Here is a 23,295-nt window from a genome sequence, read left to right as displayed (position 1 = left end):
GGAAAACACTTGGCTTGCTACAATTCAATTTGTCCATGATGAAGTAAGAGCCCATCAACAAGTTATTTTTGTTTTCCCAATTATGACGTGAACATATTGAGGGATGTTTGCAAGGCAATAACATTTATCCCTCATATTTTAAATGGTTCCCATGTTCTTCCTTTGTAAGGAAAACCCTTTCCTTCTTCCTCATTCAGCCAACTCATCTTCTTCCTTCAAGACTCAATTCAAGCATTTCCTCTTTTAGACCTTAGACTCCAGGAGTAACAATTAGAATGCTTAATGTATTTTATCTCCAATCCTAATGATATCCTTTCAAGGTATTATTACACACACTTTACAGATGGGGAAATTGAGGCTCACAGATGTTAAATGTCTTGAGCAACTCCACACAATGAGCACAGTAAGCAGGATTCAACCCCAGGTGTGGGCTTACTCCAAAACCAAGATTTTTTTCATTAAATCACCTCTCTTAGGAATGGATAAAAGGACAAGAGGTCTTTTGGCCCAAATCAGCAAGTAAGAATTTGAAATTTTGGTCTTCATAAATCAGGGATGCCTATAAAGTCTAAAATAACAGAAAGAATGTAAAATCATCCAGGTGAGAGCTGGTGAAAATGATCCATACCATTACGATTCTTTATGCCATTGGTGTTTGATGCCACTAAATGTTTCCACTAATTGTTAATAATAATTGCTAACATTCATTGAACACCTACTATGTACCAGACACTGTTCTAAGCTTTCCACGTGTTTTATCTCATTTCATTTAATCTTCAGAACAGCTCTATCAGGTAGATACTATTATTATCCCATTTTACAGATGAGGAATATGAAGTTGAGAAAGCTTAGAATAACTTGCCCAAGATCACACCATTAATGAGTGGTAGAGGTTTGATTCCAAGAGCTTTCTCTCCTCAATCTACCCTTCTAGGTGGAGAAGAAGGCTGATGAAAATCAAGTGTGCTCTCAGATTTGCCAGATCCTAAATAGTTTATCTTGGGTCAAAGATGACCCAGGCTGGTTAGATCTAGCCATTCCACAGTTAAAAGGCTCTCCTTTGTGTTTCCATTCCCTGAACCATTTATCTTCAGAAGAATCTGCACTTTTATAATCATAAAGCCTTCAGTGAAGCAAGGAGCAAAGTACACAAATGCATAGTTATGAATTCAATCTATTTCCATTTGTACTTAAAAATATGCTGGGAAGTCATTTTTTTTCTATGTGTGCATGAAATAAGCAAATGCCAAGACAGAGAGTGAATTAGATAATCTTATAATGGCGATGGCTCTGTTTAACAAGGGTACATCATTTCACTCAACAGGATCTAATAAGGCAGAGCAGCCAAGTCACCAGGCTTCCCTGTGTCTGCAGCATTTCTAATATTCTATATAACACCAAATCTCTCTCCTGAGATCCCTGGGAAGGATGCATGATGGCAGACCTCTTGTATGACATTCATCTTCATGAGTGAGCTGTTCCGTCTCCTCTCACGAGCCAAGATAAATGTCAGAAGAGATCAGCCGTTGTGTATTACATGGCCACTCTGAGCATGCAGCTTCCCTCCCTCTGCCCTTCAGCACCAAAATTACTTTACACCAGAGCTGGGAAAGAATTCGAAAAGGTGTGAGGTATGTACGTTAGAGAGAGAAGCAGACTACAGAGAAGTAAATAAAGCAGAAACTAAAACTGTCCTTGCTTACTTTTATGAGAGGATTGGAAAAACGAGTCTGCCCATTTATGTTCCTCCCTCACTTTTTATTTTCCGGCCTAGTGGTCTGCAAGGTGGGTGGGAGAGGGGGGTGGGACAGAGGAGAGGAGGGTCTTCAGGGGAAAGGCAAGATGATTGACTGAGCACAGGGAGAGCATATTAGAATTTCTCCTTAAATTTATTATGAGCTAGGTAATAAGAAGGAAATCAAGTTGTCTAAGGTTTAATATGGGGATCAACACCACGGCCCTTATGCAGTCCAAGTCAACCTAATGTGATGAATAATTATAAAACCAACTAGATTACAGTACAGCAATCTTATCTATTCTTCTCTGTTGTTTTCCAGGGCTGAAATATAAAAAATGCATCACATTTTACATCTGTGGTTTCCATACGTCAGATAGTTAAGTATCGATTGCTACATAGGAGGCTTCCTGAGGGACGAGTGGAAATAGCTCACCACCTCCCTCATTCTTTTGCTTTTAGCTTCTGGAAAGGCATTTAAGTTTGCAGAAGCCTACTGTAGCAGATTTACAGATCATATTATTTAAATTAAACTAAACTTTGCAATATAGACTATTCGCTTTTTTTTTAATTCTGCATAGAAGCCATAGATTGATGATAATATTAAATTTCAAGCACAAATGACTAAGAAAATGGAAGCATGCACATGACCTACCTCCTGCTCCTAATACTAGCTGTTTGTCAGCAATTCTTATTTGTGTAAAAATAACCTAACTGGACCAGGGAAGTTAACACAAATTTTTCAAAATTATCCAAAAGACTATTTACAACTATATTTTTCATGGTAAACTCTAAGGATATAGAATGCCCTGAGTTATCAATAATACAAAATTTAACAATTAGGTAGACATTTAAAATTATTAGTTGTTTCATCTTTTTCTCATCATTTAAAATTCTTAACGTTTTATGTGTTTTCTAATGTACATAATATATAGTAATGTGCATATGATTAAACATAATATAGCGATGTACATATAATTGATTAAAAATAATTTATGAACAAATCTATATTAGAGGTACATGCATAAATATATCTTATCAAAATAGTTTGGAGACCACTTTCTAACTGATGATGATCAGACCCATAAAGCAGTCAGCCCACCTCCTTAACTGATCATCACTGCTGTCACTTTTTGAAGGAAATGAATATCCCATTCCTTCCAAGTGTCTCTTTTGATTTCACCTCCATATATATACTCAGGTGCCATGGCTCATGGTTCTCTCCACCATGAGCACCCTGGCACCCCTTTAGAACATGGCACTAAATCCGGGAATTTAACAGCATAATAGAAATAGAACTTCTGAGTTTCTGATGACATATTGGAGACAAAGAAATAAGGAGGTAAAGCTCTTCCAGATTAATACACCAGAGAGAATAAAGGCAGAATGAAGCGACGAAATCTTCTAAAGCAGATCAACTCAAAGACTGTGATGGGTGAAAAGGGAGAAATATATTGTGTAAACTAAGGCACTCTACAGTAGGGAGAGGTGTTCTGATTTGTGTTTGAATAGAGATACACATATCTACCCTGTTGTGAGATCACATTATTGGAAATTTGTTAACATAATGTGGTGAATAATTGTAAAACAAACTACATTACAATGTAACAATCTTATCCATTCATCTCTGTTGTATTCATGACTGGAATATGAAAAATGAATTACATTACACATTCATGGTTTTCATATTACCCCTCTGTTGCTCTTTAATCACATAACAATTGTCTTGTTAATGAATCTAAAAGCTATTAACATTAACATTGGCTTTCCTTAGGCCACGGCTATGCTTTTAGACATGTGGCTTCTTCTTCCTTTTCCTTTTGGCAGATGCTTAGTTCCCTTAAACCTGCTCCTTATTCTCCACTTCCAAGATGAGCAGCCTCCAGAGAGAGGAATATCCCATTGGGAAAGGATGCTAAACGCTATGTTTGCCCAATCTCTTCCTAAGCTCCGGATGCAAGCCGGCTGCAAGCCGGGTCTTTCACATTTATTTAGGGTTACTATTTCCGGAGGACACTAAAAGTTATTCTTGACATGCCAAGGTCCAAATTTAGGTTTTCATTATATTTTCCTGCTGATGTGGCTTCTATCACCTTGAGATGATTTTAGTCTAAATCTCTTTGGACCATAAAAAGATCCTGAGAGTCTCAAGACAGGGAAGCCAGAGAGTAATAGCCATATAGGTAAATGGAAAACCAACAGAAATGTAATCTTTTCTTACTGTCCTAAAGAATACAATGAAATTACTATCCAAGTCCATATCCTAATACATCAAAGATTGATGACTGCCAACTCTTTTACTACAAATTGTTATTCAGCCTGGCCCTGTGTTTTGTAGACTATTGTTATCTCTATGGTGATTTTTGCCTTTGTGTCTGATAGAGCAACAAGATTTTTGACCTTTTCTATCTATCAATGCTCTTGTCCTCACAGTCTCAAAAGCCAAGAGGCATAATAGTATATACTCTCTTTCTTTTTGATATTGATAACAATCCTAGACTCAAGAATGTCTGATGATAGTTTTTAAGGGGACTCTTGTAATCTCAGAAAGAGATAAGACTTATTTTATCCAAGAAAATAAATCCTAGCCTATCAGTTTTTATAAGAAACTAGCAATGAGCTAATAATGAACCACATAATTTCTATCTCTCCTAACAATTCCTATCCTTTTTTTCTTATGAATTTGAATTTTATTTTCCATCAAAAGAAAATGCACACATAAGCAATTTATGGATCTCGAATCCATTTCTTTTATCAAAAGATATGGATAATTTAAATTTCATTACAACTTTACAGGATAAACTGATGAAACTGGCTACTGATCAAGAGTTGAAGATCAATTTTGAAAACCCTTCCCTTTTATTCTTTCCAGAAAATCATCTTGCCATATAGGAACAGTTGCTTAAGTATATTTGTCATATATTCACTCTCATCTACTTTGGAAAACTGAAGCTAGGAATGGATAGGAATAGGCCAGAACATCTCAGACTTGTTGTTCACTGGAACCAATGGGAAGAGGTTTAGAACTGGCTTGATGCACTAATCACAGGTTGAGTCTGTGTGACTTCTAATATCCAACAACAAGGTCTGAAGGTTTTAATGTGTTTAAATGTGGATAGATGATTTTTCAGAAAAATCAAAAAATATTTCTTGGAATTTACTTACTGTGGGTCCCATTTAATGTGCTTATGCCTCTGAAGGGCAGGGCATTTGCCGTAGGAACAGAATGACAACAAGTACAGCAGACAAGCACAGATTGCTAAGGTTTATAAGATCAACATGGAAAAGCAGGAAATGGAGAGAGAATGAAAGATCAGAGAAAAGGAAGCTAACAACACTCTAACTTACTTGTAATAACAGATTTCGTGGCCCATCCGTATCCAGGTGGGTCTGCCAAGAAGAGCCTCCTTCACAGAATACAGAGTTGGCTGCATCCCTACACAAAATAAAGGCAGGACTTAATCCATGAGGGAGAGAGAAAAGGGAAGGAGAGTTGTGGTAGGCTGAATAATGGCCCCCATAGATATCCAGGTTTTAATTCCTGGGGCCTGTGAATGTTTACCTTTTAGATCAAAAGAGATTTTGTAGATGCAATTAAGTTAAGGATCTTGAGATGAGGAGATTATCCTGGTGGGCCCTAAATGCGCTTCAAATGTTCTTATAAAGGGAGACAGAAGGAGGTTTGATCACAGAGGAGAAACAATGTGACTGAAGCAGAGGGAGATTTGAAGATGCTTTGGCTTTGAATATGGAAGAAGGGGTCATAAGCCAAGGAATACAAGGAATATAGCTCTAAAAGCTGGAAGAGGAAAGGAAACTCTAGAATCTCCAGAAGGAGCATGGTCTTGCCAACACCTTGACTTATCCCAGTGAAGCTGATTTTGGACTTGTGGACCTCCGAACTGTAAGAGAATAAATTTGTCCTGTTTTAAGCCACCAAGTTTGTGACAATTAGTTACAGCAGCCACACAAAGTGAATACAAAAGTCAAGGTTCATATTTTCTCTTTCTACACCCGCAGGAGTCTATTTAGTCAGTACAAAATAAAGGCAATATCATGTGCTTGGACCTAGAGATCTAGAAATAACTTACTCCTTACACAAAGCCACCCACTAAATTGGTATATGAGCCAGCAAGAGCACGCAGAATTTCCCATTCCTAAAAACATTCAAAATAAATATGGGCTACTTGTCAGTCTTTGTCCCTTGAATGTCTCCTCCAAAATGGCCACAGATATTCAGGAGAATTTAAACTTTCTCCAGAGTTTCTTAGAACGTAAATCAGTGTTGTCCAATTGGATTTTGCTGTTCTTCTGTCAATACATTTGCCACTGTGGATTTAGGAGATGGAGAGAAGGAATAAATGAGAGGGCTCACCGACCACACAAAGTTCAAGGTGGGGTAGAGGAGTCAGGAAGTAGCAGAATGTCATGTGTGGCATTAACATTCCACGGCACAGTAAGGATTTCCAGCCTCCCCTTCCACAGAAGCAGTTTCCCATAGGTTGGTCACCTTTCTGCCACTCCTGGCAACCAAAATATGTCAGCCCAACCTCAAGCCCTTGAGGAACCCAAGCAGGGCTTCTGGTAATAATCCAAACACTCACAAAGTAACATCATTCCTAGTGTCATCCAGAAAGTCTCCATTCCTCAGGAGCTCATACCGTAATTAAACTGGCTGTTGGGCTTCTCACAGTTGATGATGTTGAAGCGGTAAGGGACAGCAGCCCTCATACCGCTCACCTGGAAGTAAAACCACTGCTGGTGCTGGGTGTGGTTCACATCAGCATTGACCAACAAGTCGTACTCAAACCTGCAAAGTCAGAAGTAAGATTGGAGAGTTAAAGTTTTTAAGGTCACTTCCAACACTGAGAATCTACACATCTCTGGTCCTGGATGACAGATCTAAGACCCAGGATCTCAGGTGGCTGGTAAGTTATAGTTGTCACCCTTATCTGACAAAATTAGACACTGGCTTTGGAAATTCAGAGGATGGGGGGAGCAAGTTTTTGGTATTAGAAGAGTCAGTTACACAACTGTAGCAGATCTTTTTATAAAATTGTAATGAATTTTCTATCCAGCTAAAAAAATGCAAGTGCGCTATATCCTAGAGAAAATTCGATCACATCTGATTGGATATACCAGTACTATTTGATGCTAGAGACTACTTTTGAGCCTCAGTTTCCTCATGGAAAATGGAAATAGTGTCTAAACTTGCAGTGCTGTTTGTAGAGATTAAGTAGTATAATATATGTAAATCCCCAGCAAAGTGACAAACATGAATTAGGCTAGCAATACAGGAGTTGTGTGTTTGTTTTCTCCCTTTTTAATTGATTTAATTTACATGCAGTAAAGAGCACAAGTCTTAAGTGTACAACTGAATGAATTTAGACAAATTCATTGGATACACCTGTTTGACAATTATCTAAATCAATATATAGGACATTTGCAGAACCCCAGGAGGTTCTCATGTCCTCGCCCAGTCACTATGTCTCCAAAAGTAATGACTTTTTGGAGCTTTAGCAACAGAATCAGCAACGCAGTTTTGAAACATCATCAGGATATTCCATTTTCGAAAATATTATTGTCCCATGTCCTTGGCATGTTCTTTGAGATGCTCTTCTAGAAAAGGTAATGGTTTTGCCCTCATCCATTCATACTCTCCCATTCTGGACCCATGATAAATGGCATTCTACAATGAGATTTGTGGAAAGGTAGAGCTTTGTATAAGACATATCAGAGCAGAGTAGAGCTAACCGGTGGAGTCCCACCCCTCACACTTTCACTATAAGCATCGCACTCTAACCATTGAGCTCATCATATAACGAATGAACCATAACCCACTTAGTGGTACTCACAAGGACAATTTTGGAAAGTCTATGACCCCCATTCATAATGTCTGCTATGCCCACAATGCTCTGTCCAAAATGTGATCATAAAAATTCTTTGCCTATAAGTAGGTTTGTTTTCTGTCATTTGGTGTCACCTTGACCACAACCAATTGGTTTAGGATTCCACACTCTGGCCAAAGGCAGATACATGGAGAAAGAGACCCGAGCAAGGCCAGCAGATTTGGCACTTCCTGGACTGATCACTGTCCCACTGGGAGACTCCTAATTAAGTCTTCTCTCCTGGATGCTTTGAACATGAGATATGGACAGAAGGAATAATAAAAGCAAGAGCCATGAGAAGTAGAAGCTGAGCTGGCAAACAAGAAAGAGAAGAAGGCTGAGAAGGAATCTTCACCTGACTACCTTTCCCTTCTCCAGCCCAAATAGTTCAATTTCTACTGGTTTTATATGTTGGGCTTCCTTGAAATATTCCCTGTACAAAAAAAAGGATGTCCACTCATCTCCCCTCCAAAACGAAAACTTCAGAAATGACTCCTCAAGTAGATACAAAACCAATCTGAGCTTTACTAAGTTCTGAGCTCTAGCCACGGTGAATATGCATCCCTGAGTAAGAGCTAATGTTGACTGAGCACTTACCATGAGCTAGGGACTATTCTAAGGGCTTTAGGTGTGTTATCTTACTCTCATAAAATCCCTGTGACATGGCTGCTTTGACTGTCCCCATTGCGTGGGTGAGGAAATAAAGGCATGGAGGGGGTTAGGTAACTTGCTCAAAGTCCCCTGGTTGGAAAGAGGTGAAGTCTGATTCCAAAGTCTGTGAGCACCACACCATTAACTATTCTAAACTGTTGATTTCAGAAGTACACCCATACAAGATGGATTATATATCTTGCTTTTAGGTATGTTATAATAAAAAGAATTCTAACATAGCAAGAACAGCAGTCTCTTCTGTCACTGGAAATTTTTGTTTTATTTCCCTCGTTTTAGTTTGTGCAGCCCTAGACTTTCTTTGCCTGTGAAATCCTTTTCTATTAATAAGAGCTCATTGATAGATTCTGGCAGAGAGGAATGGCACTGAGCATTCCCTTGAACGAAGGATGGCTCACCTCTCTATGGGGACCCCAACGTTTTTACCACCTAAATACATAGCTATGGGAGCAACAGACACGAGAAGGTACAGGAATAAGGGACCCTGCCATATCAACAGAACCAGCCCTGGCATCAACAGAAGTATAAACGGCCCAATCAAAGTGCTCTCACACACAATTATGGACCCATTATTTGGAACATAGGCATATTCATAACATTTCATCTCTAGTCTCCACCTTGCTACGACATCAGCAAGTGAGTCCCCTAGTGGTATGCTGGTCCATGTTTAACAAGTGATTCTGTAAGAGAAAAACCTTCATTTGTAGTGTTTGCCAGTTTTCATCATACAAACATTCCCACCATGGCTGATTTCAAGCTACCAATGTGATGCCACTGAAAAGAGAATAGGGAAGAGACGGTCACCACCTGCTCTCTTGAGCTGCCAGGAGCTACCCATTGTGGCTTTCCTTACTTACTCACGCACTTGGATGGCTTTGCGAAGATTTCCTGATTCAAACTTGGAGAAGAACCGTAAACAATTGGAAGCAGTGTCTTGCAAAAGCCTGTAATGAAATAAGAAACATGTGAACATATGAGTTATAGCTATTCTTGGGCACAGTTTGACATTTCTTAGAGATAAGCTTTCTCTTATAGATCTTTAACCCGAATTTTCATCATGCTGATTTTTGGAGTAGGGCTGGATTGATAACATAAAACACTCTTATTCTCCCATCATTAACAGAATATTCCATACCTCCCCCTTCCACTGATGCTCAAGACCACCTACCAAGGCTCATCTAAACTGAAGACGACTTTATTTATAACGTCACTTGGCTGGATGAGCCTCCGGACATCCTCAAATATCTTGATCCTGGAAAGGAAAATTGGAAATATTTTAAGAGTTGGCCCTCACTCCTTCCCCCACTCATCCTATGGTCATATGGGAAGGGCCTTGAGAGTCATCAAAGAAATATGAAAGAAAAGTTTAATAATGCCCCAACTTTGAGCTGAAAGGGTGCAAAAAGTGTGGCCCTCCTTCCTTCTCTTCTTTATCAATAAATAAAACTACACTGAGCAGCAGGCATGTAGGAATCAGTGATGTAGATTTTCATTAAAGAATTCTTGGCTCGAAGGAGAATTTTGTTAACAGCATTGAAGCTAAGGGACTTTGGAAGTTTCTGGTTGTGTGAATAAGAGGGTCCTTTGCACTGAGACAGTTTTGAGGGAGACATTAGGATTATTGACTGTTAGCATCCTTGAGATCTGGGAGGATCCAATAAGTCTTTGAACTCTTATGTCATTCATATTCCTTGGGCTCTGTCTGTTCTAGAAGACTAAGGTCAATCTTCTGTCTGAGAAACAGCAATATCTGGGAGATTTAAGTAAAAGGGAGGAAGTAAGCCCAAGGGATCTTTCAGATTCTCTCCTTGAATTTCCAATCCAGGGGTGGGGTGGGAGAAGAGGGAGGGAGAGGTAGACAAGAGGCCTGGACTCAGGGGCAACACGTTCTGTCCAAGGGAAAGCTGTTGCTGGGCCAGCCCCTGTGGGGTGTCTCTCAGGAATTTGAACATGGTAGATAGTGTGCAGGGCGTGAGGTCAGAGATGTCAGCCAGAAGCACAACTGGGAATGGCTCTTGGGATCCATCATCAATGTGCTGATGAAATGCAAAACAAGTTAAGGAAACTTTCTGGAACGCACACTCACTCCACTAACTTAGTGAATGCATATTCAATTTTTTTTTTTTCAGGGAAAATAATTTTTTCATTAGCTTTAGTAATTTTCATTTTAATCTCACTATGCTGAGCCAAAGGCAAAGCTCCCTTTCCTGCATTCTGGGAATAATCCATCACCCAATGTTTCTTCCCTGGGGAATGCATGTTTTCCATCCAATCCTCAGTGATGCAGCAAAACTATTCTCCTAGCCAAGCCAGGTTCTTTAAGGCTGGGACTGTGGGATGGAGGTACACCACCTCCTCTCATTAACAGGAGATGAGATACCAATTTGCAGTGAACAAGAAAAGAGATCCCAAATAATCCACACTTGTCTTTTCTGAGAACTTTCCTTTGAGAAGTGATCCCCGTATTTAGAGAAACTGGATTATATTTCCCTGTCATAGTAGTTTGCAATGGATATGGGGTAAGGGGTTGCATTAGAATCATCCGAGGAATTCTTTTTTGGGAAACACATCCTTGTCACTACCCTACAATGGTTCTGAAATGTCCTAATAGGGAAGCAAGCTTGTGTGCTTGGCAAAAGTTGCCCAAAGGGCTTCAACATGTCCCTGCCTGATGCTCACTTTCCTACAGAGAGCAGAACTATCTGTACAAACCATTCCACCTATAAATGTATTAAAGAAGAGAAAAAAATATAAGTTCCAAATCAGTAGCACCATCACCTTTGGATTCCACATTTGCGTTCCAACATGGACTGGGCAGAGGGAGGTGGAGAGTGTCCCCAGAGATCAGGAAATGCCATCATCTTGAAGCCAGCCACAGATCTGGTTCTTCTCGCTTTGGCCAAGTAAAGATAGGGATCATGGAAGGGGACATGCTGGGGATGCGTCTGCAGAAGCTTATCTATCACTTCCACAGTATCTCTAGGCCTAGTGGAATTGGAAAAGGAGGCATTCATCCTTGGGTGGGAAATCACATCTATTTCCCAAGCATCCTCTTTGAGGAAAGCCTGAATGTCAGGGATTTCATTTCCAGAAGAATCTATTCCAAGACCATTGGACTGTGCATTTCGGTATGGGTTCATTCCAGGGCCTTTTTTGGAGGCTAGATGCACAGAGGACCTCCCCATCTTAACCATGCTCAGAAGGGAAGACTGGACTGTGTCTTCTCTTTCTCGCCCCCACGAGCTTTGGTCCTTATTCAAGGAATGCCTCTTCGGGAAGACAGCAGTCGGAATGTGGTGGTGATTGGCATACTGAGTGTCTTCAAAGTTCAAATCATCTCCAGGTTTGGACTCCAGTTCCTTCAGGTTTAAAGGGGAAAAGCACAGTCAGTGTTTCCTTCCAGGTATAGAATACAATTTGATCCCTGTCCTCACTTTCCTGGCACAGAGCTAAGCATAAATCCTGTGAATTGGAAAGCTTTTTCCAAGGTCAGCCAGGGTCTGACTTTAAGAGTCAGAAATAAATGGCAGAATCGTAGAAACTCGTGTTTGGAAGGGGTTTGGGTGGGTCTAGTAAAATTCTATACAGTACATGAATGCCTTCTGCAATACCACCAGTATTTACAGTCTGGTTGAACAACCTCATTCATAGGGACTTCATTGCACCCCAAGGTGGTGCCTTTCACTGCAGACCAAGGCAGAGCCTTTCACTTGAGAATCATTCTGACTATTTAAAAAAAAAAAAGTCTTCCTTACACTGAATTGAAATTTCCATCCCTGAAAATTTACTTACTGATCCCCTTTTGCTTTCTGGAGTAAAATAGAATATATTAACTCCCTTTTACATGTGACTTAGCTTGTACCTTTAGAGGTGGCCAAATTCATGATTTATTAAGCGTCATAATAATGGAGATCAAAAAGCAAGTGTAAAATCTTGGTGGCAGCAGCAGTAGCAGCAGCAACTAGCAACCAGATTAACGTCACCAGGTGTAAGGTTCTCCATTTGTTTCTACTAACACAGAAACCCTGGAATCAGTCTGGCCACCATCAGAAAGCCATCTAGTACAACTTTTGCATTTTGACAAGGGAACAATTAAATCATCAGGCATTTTTACTTGCTTTTCTGGCGTGTGGGGCAGGGCACCTTGCCCCCCAGACAATAGGGAGCAATGTGTACTTTCATCCAACTTCCATCCTAGGTGTCAGGTGTCAGACTGTGGGACCCTTGCATGCATCCTAGCTCAGCTACCTTCTTCACATTTTTGCTTAGTCTTCCACTTCTCTCAGAAAGATCCTAGAAGCAGATTGCTAATGAGCAGCAATGCTTTCCATCTGGACACCTCTGTTTGGCCTCCCAGGTTCTGCTAAGACCCCATTAAGCATCACCAAGGAGCAGAACCACGGCATATGTCCTACCTCAAAGCTACAGGAGAGCTCAAGACACATCGCCTCATATTGCATCAGTTCCTCTTCAGGCCGGTCAGGACCAGGTTTGGAACTCAGCTTGTTCACATCTGCTTCCAAGTCATCATCCTACAATGGAATATTCAAAAAATATTACAATCAAGAAAGCCACCCTGAGAAGCATCGAGACAAGCTACATATGTGATTCTTCAGAATCCTAGGACATGGTTCCCTTGCCTCCAAATTACAGTGCTAGCCTATACAAAGGATAATTTAATAGGTTGGGTTATATTTTTAAAATAAAAAGAAAGAAGATATACAACTTTTCTCAGCATTTATGTCAGTATTTATCAGCCCTCATCATAAATAAATAATAATTTATATAAAATGAGATGAGCTATGTAAACAATAAAGCACGATATAAAAGAAATTTTTTTATCTCATCACCACTCTCATCAACATAATCATATTGTCAGACCTATTCACCTATTGACCTTTGCTGTTAGGTCCTTCACTTTTCTGAAAAATGCTTAATGAGCACCTACTATGAGCAGATACTCCTGTAGGTACTGAAGACTCAGTGATAGGGGAACAGACAAAGGTCCATGTGCCCATGGAATTTGCCTTCTAGTGAGAGAAGGAAGACAGTAAATAAGAAAGTAAACAAGTGAATAAGGTAATTTCCAACAGTGATAAATGCCATGGAAATAATGAAAGGGGGTGAAGTGATTGTGACTGAGACTGGGGTATGGTAAGCTATTTAGATGGGGTGATCTGAGAAGCCCCGCGAAAAACGTAACATTTTAACTAGACCTAAATGACAGTAAGAGCTGACTATGCAAAGACTTTGGAAAGGAGTTACTAGCAGAAGGAACTGGTTAAATTTGCTGACAGAAAGAAGGTGTCTGAAGCATAGAGAATAAGAGGAAGATTCGAGAAGCAGGTATTATGCAGAGCCTTACGAGCTCTGGGGAGGAGTTTGCAGCCTCCTATTAGACCTTTATCTCGTTGTTCATTTAAAAGTCTACTAAGTTACCACCAGTCTTTTCTTCATTGGGCTAAACAATCCCAGACCCTTTGTTTTTTCTTCTAGATCATTTCATAATAGTTGAACAGTGATAGTGACCCTCTTCCAAACACTTCTGTATTTTCCAAAAGTTGTAGAATCTTACAGAGCAAACAGTCCAGTCTCTTCATCTTTCCATGTCTCTCCTAGATCAAGTTTCCCTAATAAAATAGGGGAGAAAAATCTACCCTATGTTTTAGGAGTGTATTTGATTAGTTAAGGAAAAATCTAGCAGTCCTGAAGGCCTGGATTATTCTTCCCTAAATCAAATAAATGTGCAAAATAAATGTTTATATTCTGATCCAGGGAAAAAAGAAAATGCAATAGTCCATTCATCTTCCACAATTTTCCTCCAAACTTCAACTTAAAAGAAAAACAGATCCCATGAGGTTTATTTAGTGATATTTTCAGATACAGTGCACACCAGGTCCAAACTCCTTAGCCTGGTATTAGAGATCCCAACACTCTTGTCCTTTCCAGCTTCATCTCTCAGTTCCTCCTTGCCTCCACCATCTTGACCACAGCTTCAGCCATGCCCCAGGGTGGTGCCAATGGAAACACAACCTGGCAGGCATCTGGAAGCCGCTCCCCATCAGCTAGTAAAGTTGGTGTGTCTGGAGTAAGCAGTGTCATATAACCCATGAGCTTCAGCCTAACTCATTGTCCACATGGCTAGGTGACCTACTTAGCCTTAGAGCATAGGTTGGCAAATTATGGCTCACTGCCTGTTTTTGTAAATAAAGTTTTATTGGAACACAACCACACCCATTCATTTATGTATTGTCTATAATTGCTTTCTCAGTACAACAGCAAAGTAGAGTAGTTGTAACAGAGACCATCTCTTGTCCTCAAAGGTTTGAATCTTGGTCTGTGAATCTCCAGGCACTCAGGCAGGTTCTCACTTCCTTCTGTAGTCTTATAAATATCATTTATATTTATTTAGGGATGGACCTGCTTCTATGTCCTCACAGCAACCCAGACAAGCTTCATCATCTAGGATTCGGTACCCACCTAATCCAGACAGTGTTTTGTGGCCCTTCCTCTCCAGTTGGACCCTTCCGATATTGACTTTTCCCAGGCTTAGACCTGAGTTTACCACCTTTTGAAGGTGGTGATTTGAACTCTGGTAGGGACAATCCTCACATTCACTAGATGTGAACTCTTTGAAGATGAAAACTGTCTTATTTGCTTTTGTATCACATTACCATCCCTAAGAATTTAGCATGCTGCCTCACGCATAGATCATATCCAAGAAAGTATCTAAAAGAAAGAAAAAAAGGAAGGAAAGAAGGGAGGAAAGGAAGGGAGAGCTTGAATTCACTCTGTTTATCCTCCTCTTCTTCAGAGTTTGTCCAAATCTAATACTTGTGTTCATGAAGAAAAAACATGGCCAATATCTAGTCTGTATTTGTTGTAAGTTTCTCTTTTCTTAAGTTGACATTGACAGTTTTCAAAGAACAGTACCTGACTTTCCACTCTCAAGACCCTATACAGATATAAGCTTCTTTTAATCCTTCTTTCTAAGAGGTTGGTCTCAATTATTAAGATTTTCAAATGAAAAGGCCACAAGTTAAAGGCCTGGGTCATTTCAAACAAACGCTCCTGGCCTCTTGCCCACATGTCTTGCAGCAAATGCTGCTGGGTTCACCACAGAAAAACCAGTTTGCTGGAGCACCAGTTCCCTTGCTTTTGCGACCTCCCAGAATTAAGCCGACTCCAATGCTCCCCTGTTTCTCCACGACTCATGCTTATGCACTGATTTCTCATCTTCTTCTTGGCTTGAAGGCTTTTGATGAATAGTTTCTAGACCCTCACCAATTTGTCTTGTGTTTCTTCCCCAGCTGGATTTGTTTATTTGTTTCAGTTTTACTCCATCCCAACCCACCATCATCTGCAGAGTAGGGACAAAGGAGAATATCCAATAGCTCTCCCCCCATGCTGTGTGAAGTCAGACGCTGGCATGCAGCTTGTCTCTCCACATCAGATACAAGAGGCGACTGACACTCTGCATCAGACAGTCAGTTATCAAAGAGCAAGCAAGAGGGGAGGGGAAAGTGGCATTGATGAATGGCTGCTGCAGCACAGTGTTATTCAAATAATTCAGCAGGTACTCCATAGGCCCGCACCACCGAGCCACAGCAAAGAACCAATTTACTACTGATGACTTCAGAAATGATTCTATTTAACAACAAAACCTTGAGAACACCAGAGAGTCAATAGCAGTCTTAACCTGGAGACCTGACTAGGAGGTAATCCCTATGTGTCTGCTACCACTATCAGTAAAGTGAGTGATTATTATGATAGAGAACTCAAAAAGTTTCTTTCTCCCTACAGAGATAGGTAGGTAGGAGGGGAGGGAAAAAGAAAGAAAGGGAGAGATGCAAAAAGGGAGATGGATGGATAGACAGATGATAGATAAATAGATAGAGAGACAGATATTTTTAATTCAGGTTTCATCTCCAGAAATATCATAAAATGTAGCATTTACTTCCCAGTCTTATTTTGCAGATGACAAAATTAAGGCGTTTTAACTTGAAGGGGCTTGTTCAAGTCCATGTCCACCAACAGAAACAGAGACAGAATTATAATTCATAAATAAATTATTATTCTAGAGCAGTGGTTCTCATCTAGGGGTGATTTTACCCCCCAGGGACATTTGGCAATTCCTGGAGATATTTTTGGTTCATGACTGGCTGGGGGGATGGCAAAGGGGTAGGTGCTACTGACATCTAGTGGGTAGAAGTCAGAGATGCTGCTAAACATCTTAAAATGCACAAGATAGTCCCCCGCAATCAAGAATAAAGTCAAAATGCCAATAGTGCCAAGGTTTAGAAACCCTTTTCTAGAAATGCTGTCAGTAAACTATGCCCCACTGTCTATTTTTGTCAATAAAGTTTTATTGGAACACAGCCATGCCCTATCATTTATCTAATGTCGATGGCTGCTTTTGTGCTACAACAGCAAAGTTCAGCAGTTGTGAGAGAGCCTGTATGGTCCACAAAGCTTAAAGTAATTACTATCTGGCCTTTCATAGAAAGTTTGCTAATCTCTGTTCTATAGGATAGGTCATTATGGGATAGAGACCAAAGGATACCACTTCGCGGCTGGCCAGAGTGTATACCATGCAACTCAAAGGAACAAAATTCACATAGACTCCGAGGGAAATGGAACTGTACAACGTAGTGGTCTTGTGCAGAGCGGGTAGATAAGAAGAGTGACTTACGAAGATAAGTGAGATCTCCTTGAAAAAGTTTCCTAGAAAATCTTTCCACTGTCTCTTTGCCTGAACGTCATTCAGACTTATTAAATATACCAACCTTAAGCATAAAGCATCTACCTAAGGCTCATTCTGATGGAATCTTAATGCCTTAATAATGGATAGCCTCTGACATTGCAATGAGACATCGCACTGGGCCTACCAAGATGAAAACTTGGAAATCAGTAACAGCAGCCATTTACTGAGCCTCACTATCTGCCAGGCACTAGAGTAGAAGTACAAAAGCAGGTCCTTAAAATTTACACTGGTCTTAGCTGAACATAGAAAGTGATATTTTCCTTTGTAAGATGCCAATGTGGCGATCACTAGAAGCAAGGGCTGGTGTACCTACTTCCTCTTTCACATCTTCAGAATCCGAATCTTTATCCACTTCTTCCTCACCATCATCTTCAAAATCCTCTGGGTGGGGAAAAAGAGGTAAAATGGGTGAGGCTTCCCCTGTGCCTTGGATTTGTATTCTCACCACACCGTGGTTAGTACTTCTTCCTCTCACAAATAAGGGGCTCATTATTAAGTGTACAATATCCCAAAACACTCTACTATTTATCACTATGTGTAAATCATGTGCACATACGCACATGAGAGCACTATATCATGAAGTCTAAATTGATGTCCCACATTGAATACAAAATGACTGCAGAATAAAATGACACATGAATACCATTCTGGCTTCCTCCACTCAATTTAGAAGTGTTTATGCAGCTAACATTGGCAAAGTTTAGAGATCACATCCATGCAAAATTCGCTGTAACTTAGCACTTTGATTCACTCCCTAATTTTGATATGAAGGAACTTGTTTACAACAAAAGTCCATAGAAATCATCCAGTACCATTGCGGCAAGATGACACCTATGGAAAATCTGTTCTGTGGAAGGAGGATGGGGTTGGAAGGCACTACAGTCTTTTGACAACAAAATCTTCCAGGAGATTGGATAATAATACTTTCAAATATTCTAATATGACTAACATAGGGTTGTAAACAGAAGTAGGTTTATTTCAATTGCATCCATAGGGCAAATTAATTCCAGAGCCAGTGCATACAGTGGAGAAACTTAATCATGGGATTGTGAGAAGATTTTTTTTAATTAGCTGAGATGAGCGTACAGCTTTCAATGGCCACCAGGCAAAGTGGCAACAGTTAATAATTAAGGACAAAATAAGTGAGCTTGGGGGGCTGGCCCGGTGGCGCAAGCGGTCAAGTGCTCGCGCTCCACTGCCGCAGCCCGGAGTTCGCCTCTTCGGATCCCGGGCACGCACCGACGCACCGCTTGTTAAGCCATGCTGTGGCAGCATCCCATATAAAGTAGATGGAGATGGGCATGGATGTTAGCCCAGGGCCAGTCTTCCTCAGCAAAAAAGAGGAGGATTGGCAGATGTTAGCTCAGGGCCGATCTTCCTCACAAAAAAATAAAAATAAATAAATAAGTGAGCGTGGCATTTGTTCAGGTTCTATACGAAAAACTTGCTTTTTCATACATATATTGGACAATCACGGTTGGCCTATTAAAGAACTGATTCTACTTTCATCCACATTTCTCTGAAATATTGCCAAAATGTAAAAACTCCTCATAAAGCTCATAGCAACCCACTTACTTTACCTTCCGTTAGAACACTTGGAGGTTCAGAGGCGATGATCCCTGGGACAAGGAAGGTGTAAGCACTGCTGGCTGTGACCAAGGGAAGAGGACTCTTTGGGTGGCACTGCCTCAGGATCTGAAGCACGATGGAGATGACAGGTTCCAAGCTTTTGTCATCCAGGCAGTTCTGAACAAAGAGAAGACAATATCAGACACTGAAATCTTGTAGAGAGTTCCGTTATAACAGTATTTCAGATAATGAATTACACACAGCCTAAACAGATAGTAAACATCCTTAATGTAGAATGTCTAATTTGAACATTCTAATGTAGAATTTTGTCTAATATAGAATCTGCTTTGGTCCAGTGTATAATCTACATTTTTATTTCTTTTTCATAGCTCATATGTTATGGGAATGAATTTAGTCTGAAAATAGACTTGAAAGTCTTTCAAACGATGCTGCACCTAAGGGAAGATGTCATCCAGGAGAGCTAGGGGAGGAGGAGGTGCGCATCTTCCTTCAGCCATCCATGAGTCATTGTGAATTATTGCCTAAATTAGAGAATGAGTAGCTGAATTGATAGAAGTCTTACTTTTCTCTTTCAGCTCTTATCTGAAGAGAAAAATATAAAGGAAAAAGATAAAATATGAAGTCAGAAGGAAAGACTAAGTGAATCCCAAGTACCTAAATTAAATAACATGCCTCTTCTCAAAACCCAGTGTTGATCCCTGTTGGTAGCTACCCAAAGCAAAGAAAAATTGGGTTTGCAAATGTTAACATTTTGATACTGATGGAACATGACAACACCCTTCTTTTCAGACACTGTGAAAAATGTAAGAACAAGCTTACTAAATTGAGAGAGAGAGAGTTGGGAGTAGTTGCATATCTCTTTGGCAAAAACATGGTCATTTTCTTCAGTCTCTTAGTAAATGTTTTGTCTACTGACTTGGTACAGAAAATCGACCAGTGTGAGCCTCCAGTCTGATATTCCTAAGGGATTTCCAGCAAGCTCTGTGGCCAATTAGTCACAGCAGTAGATATGGGGGATGCTGAGAACTTGCCACAGGGCAGAGCGACTGTCTGTGATGATGTCACACTATGGTATCTTCAGGCCCACATTATAGGTAGCTCCACATGAAAGCACACAGAGAAAAAGAGTTAATAAACTTTTAGCCATGAATTCAAACTACCCAAATGATTCCAAAATATAATTAAAGTAAGCCAACTTTCAGACCAGAAATGTCTTAATACAATCAAGAATGCTACCTCCCCCTCTGTGTGCTCAAATGGTACCATCAGGTGTCCTGAACCAACAGCAGGAAATGCTCTCCGTGGAAAATGAATTAGTTGAGGCTCTTTCATCCCTGGGACTGGTCAGGTGGTGTCAAGTGCTTAGTGAAAAGTATTAATATTGGAAAAAAAGAGAACCGAGCATGGAGGAGGAAGAAAGAGGAGGTAGACGGGTGATCAGAGGTAATATTCTGAGCTCCAAACTTAGCAGAAATAGAGCCAAGGACAAGCCAGAGAACTCAGTCAAAACCGCCAGCACTTTGGCAGCCAGGTCTGTCTGTGACTATCGTCAGTATTGTTGTTGATGATGGTAATGATGATAATGTGTTTTACTTCACATGGGATGGTGCAGAAGAAAAGAGAGTGGAAAGATGGAGGCAAGTTCAAGTGTCCTGACAAGTTGGGCCACACCATGAACTGAATGTGGGGGATAGAGGGGATATGAAAATCTACAGAAACCAAGGCATTAGAAATAATGCTATATTTGGTGTCTGCTACACTCTGGGGAAAACATTTATGAGTGCAAAGGTGACTCTTGGCTCCAGGGTAATAGAAATGCCTAGATCCACTTACCAACATTTTCCTAGTGTTAATGGGTAGGTCCTGTGCGGGGCCGGGACTAAGGTGAGGCTAGTGAGGGGCCCAGGATGCAAAATTTAAGGGGCATTCACTCTCAGGCCCCTGCAAGTGCAGGGTTGGAGCTTGTGCTGTGTATCATAAGATGAAAAAACTCCAAGAAATAAGATCCCTGTGGACAAATATCTCAGAATTGGGGGCAAAGCTGAGATTTTTAGGCTCACTTTTCTCCATCACTCCCAATAAGACACCTGTTACTTGGCAAAGATGATGAAATATGAGAGCTGAAAATATTCAATTCACAGTTAACATCTTTGACTTAGCTTTGGGATAATAAATACCCTACTTGCATGATACCTAGGCAAGACAGAGTAATCACACACAGCTCAGATCCTGGAGCATGACTACCTGAATTCAAATCCTGGGCTGAAGATTTCTAACTGCAGAACCCTGGCAAGTTGCTACACCTCTCTGTGCTGCAGGTTCCTCATCTGTAAAGCAAAGATAGTAACAGAACCTCTCTCATCAGGCTGCGTGTGATTTAGAGTAAAAGTAGGCAAGGTGCCTGCCAGATAGTAAGCTCTCTGTGAGTGTTAGCTAGTGGGACCTCAGTAAGCATCATTAGGCTCATAAAATCTCATAAGAATCCGGACGCAGTATTAGGGAGCCACTGCTACTCAGGGCAGAGTCCTGGTAATAGCCCTCATCATAACAAAATGAGACATTGTAGTGGAAAAGGGGTCTGACTAAGAGCCGGGAGTCCTGGGTTTAAGTTCCACTTCTGCTTCTAACTAGCCAAAGCCATGGGCACGTCCCACCTAAACTCCCACAGTCTAACTCTACCCCTTGAGCCCTCCTCCTGAGCCCTGTGATACTATCCCTACCACACAGCAGCCAGGATGGTCCTTTAAAAGCATAAATCAGTTTAATAGGTATAGAGTTTCAGTTTTGCAGGATGAAAAGAGTTCTGGAGATTGGTTATACAACAGTGTGAATATACTTAACACTACTGAACTGTACACTTAAAAATGGCTAAGATTGGGGCCGGCCCGGTGGCATAGTGGTTAAGTTCACACGCTCCACTTTTGCCGCCCAGGGTTCACAGGTTTGGATCCCGGGTGCGGACCTACGCACCACTCATCAAACCATGCTGTGGTGGCGTCCCATATGCAAAACAGAAGACTGGCACAGAGGTTAACTCAGGGACAATGTTCCTCAAGAAAAAAAAAATGGCTAAGATGGGCCATTTTATGTTATATGAATTTTGCCGCAATTAAAAATGAGTGGAAACAAAACCCAAATTCTTTGCCATGCTTCAGGAGGCCCTAGATGCTGTGGTCCTGCCTATGTCTCCAACTTCATCTCCTGCCCTCCCCGCTCTTCCTCATCATGCTGCTGCCACACCAGCTCCTCTGTTTCTCAGGCTTGCCCACCTCTCACCCCAGCCCCCTACTTGAGGGCCTTAACATTTTCCTTTTTTTTCTCTCCCTGGATCCCTCATGTCCAGGTTACTGATTCTTCCTTGTCATTCAGGTTTCAGCTCGGAGAGCTGCGCTTTGACCACAGCTGGGAGTAGCCCCTCTCCATCCTCTCTCTCCAGAAACTCTTTGAACATAGATAGGCAATTTCTCAGGTCAAGAACAGATGCGGTGTAGCTTCAATTTAGAAACGTCGTACATGGAAACACTCTTGGTTTGAGACCTCTGGATCATTCTTGCCCAGGTCTTTCCTTCTGCCTGACTCTCCAGAATGTCTTAGTTGTCCCACTAGTTCTACACTGCTTTTCTCTCCCATCTTTACCTCCTGGCTACCTCCCTGCACTTCTCTGGACAGTGCACAAACCAAGTTGTGTTTCTCTCAGGCTTTTCAAGGTGTTCTCCTGGCTTGACCCAAATGTCAATGACTTCCTTCTCGAAGCATTCTCTGGTCAACCAAGACCAAGTGGAGCTCTCCTTCCTTTGCACGGCTTTGTCAATTCCACTCTTACATCTCACCTGCTACCTATACTGCTGTTATCCTGACTTTCCCTATAAGATGGTGAGCTTCCTGAGGAGGATAGGAACTTTACCACCATCTCTGAACTCCCTATATAAGCTAACCCCAAGACCGTTCACAAGGTAGGGGCTCAGGAAACATTTATTGAATAAATAGTAAATGATCTCAAGTCAATCTGACCTCCAGAGTGTCTAGCTCCTGATTCTAAATGAGTAACATTCCCTTTAGGTTTCAGTCCTTCCTTCCTTAGATTCACAATGCTGGGGTAACTGGTCATGTGGACAAAAAGGGTCCCGGTGAATCAAGGCTTGGCCTGCCACTCTTTCTGAGCATATGGCAAGAGATGCAACTGCTTATTTTAGTGGTTCTCAAAGTGAAGTACCCAGACAAGCAGCATTGACATCACCTGAGAACTTGTTAGAAATGCAGAACCTTGTATCTCAACTCAGACCTACTAATTAGAAACTCCAGGAGAGGGGCCCAGCAATCTGTATACTAACAAGCCCTCTAGGTACTGATGCATGCTCAAGTTTGAAAACCACCCATTTTAGCAACTTTTCAGGTCTCTTAAACTGTTCTAGCTCCAAAGAGTGGCCTCTTTACCTCGTTCTTTCATACAAGTTTGTTGCATCTGCAATTACCCATTTCTCCAAATTGATAACTATCTCAAACTGTTTCAGGACATCCTTGTAGGGATTCTTTTTTGACCTTACATTCAAATTGTCATCCTTCTTCCTCCTTCCTCATACAAAGCTCCCACAAAATCCCATTACATTACGTAGCACCCTCACTGCATTATGGACAATCTGATCCTCTGA

The 23,295-nt window shown here is 40.9% G+C and overlaps 1 protein-coding gene across 1 annotated transcript in view; it reads right to left on the bottom strand.

Moving 5' to 3' along the window:
* Positions 1-23,295, bottom strand: part of AGBL1 (AGBL carboxypeptidase 1) — a 360,791-nt gene that overhangs the window by 249,203 nt on the left and 88,293 nt on the right. The window contains exons 7-14 of the mRNA XM_058540551.1: positions 18,637-18,802; positions 17,370-17,437; positions 12,708-12,824; positions 11,071-11,651; positions 9,461-9,544; positions 9,150-9,236; positions 6,397-6,545; positions 5,084-5,171 (exon numbers count right to left, since the gene is read on the bottom strand). Of these exons, the coding sequence (XP_058396534.1) occupies positions 5,084-5,171; positions 6,397-6,545; positions 9,150-9,236; positions 9,461-9,544; positions 11,071-11,651; positions 12,708-12,824; positions 17,370-17,437; positions 18,637-18,802 (1,340 nt within the window). The remainder of the gene's footprint in view (positions 1-5,083; positions 5,172-6,396; positions 6,546-9,149; positions 9,237-9,460; positions 9,545-11,070; positions 11,652-12,707; positions 12,825-17,369; positions 17,438-18,636; positions 18,803-23,295) is intronic.

Source organism: Diceros bicornis, chromosome 5 (genome assembly GCF_020826845.1).
Source record: "Diceros bicornis minor isolate mBicDic1 chromosome 5, mDicBic1.mat.cur, whole genome shotgun sequence".
Classification (NCBI taxonomy): domain Eukaryota; kingdom Metazoa; phylum Chordata; class Mammalia; order Perissodactyla; family Rhinocerotidae; genus Diceros; species Diceros bicornis.
This window is presented reverse-complemented; position numbering and strand designations above follow the sequence as displayed.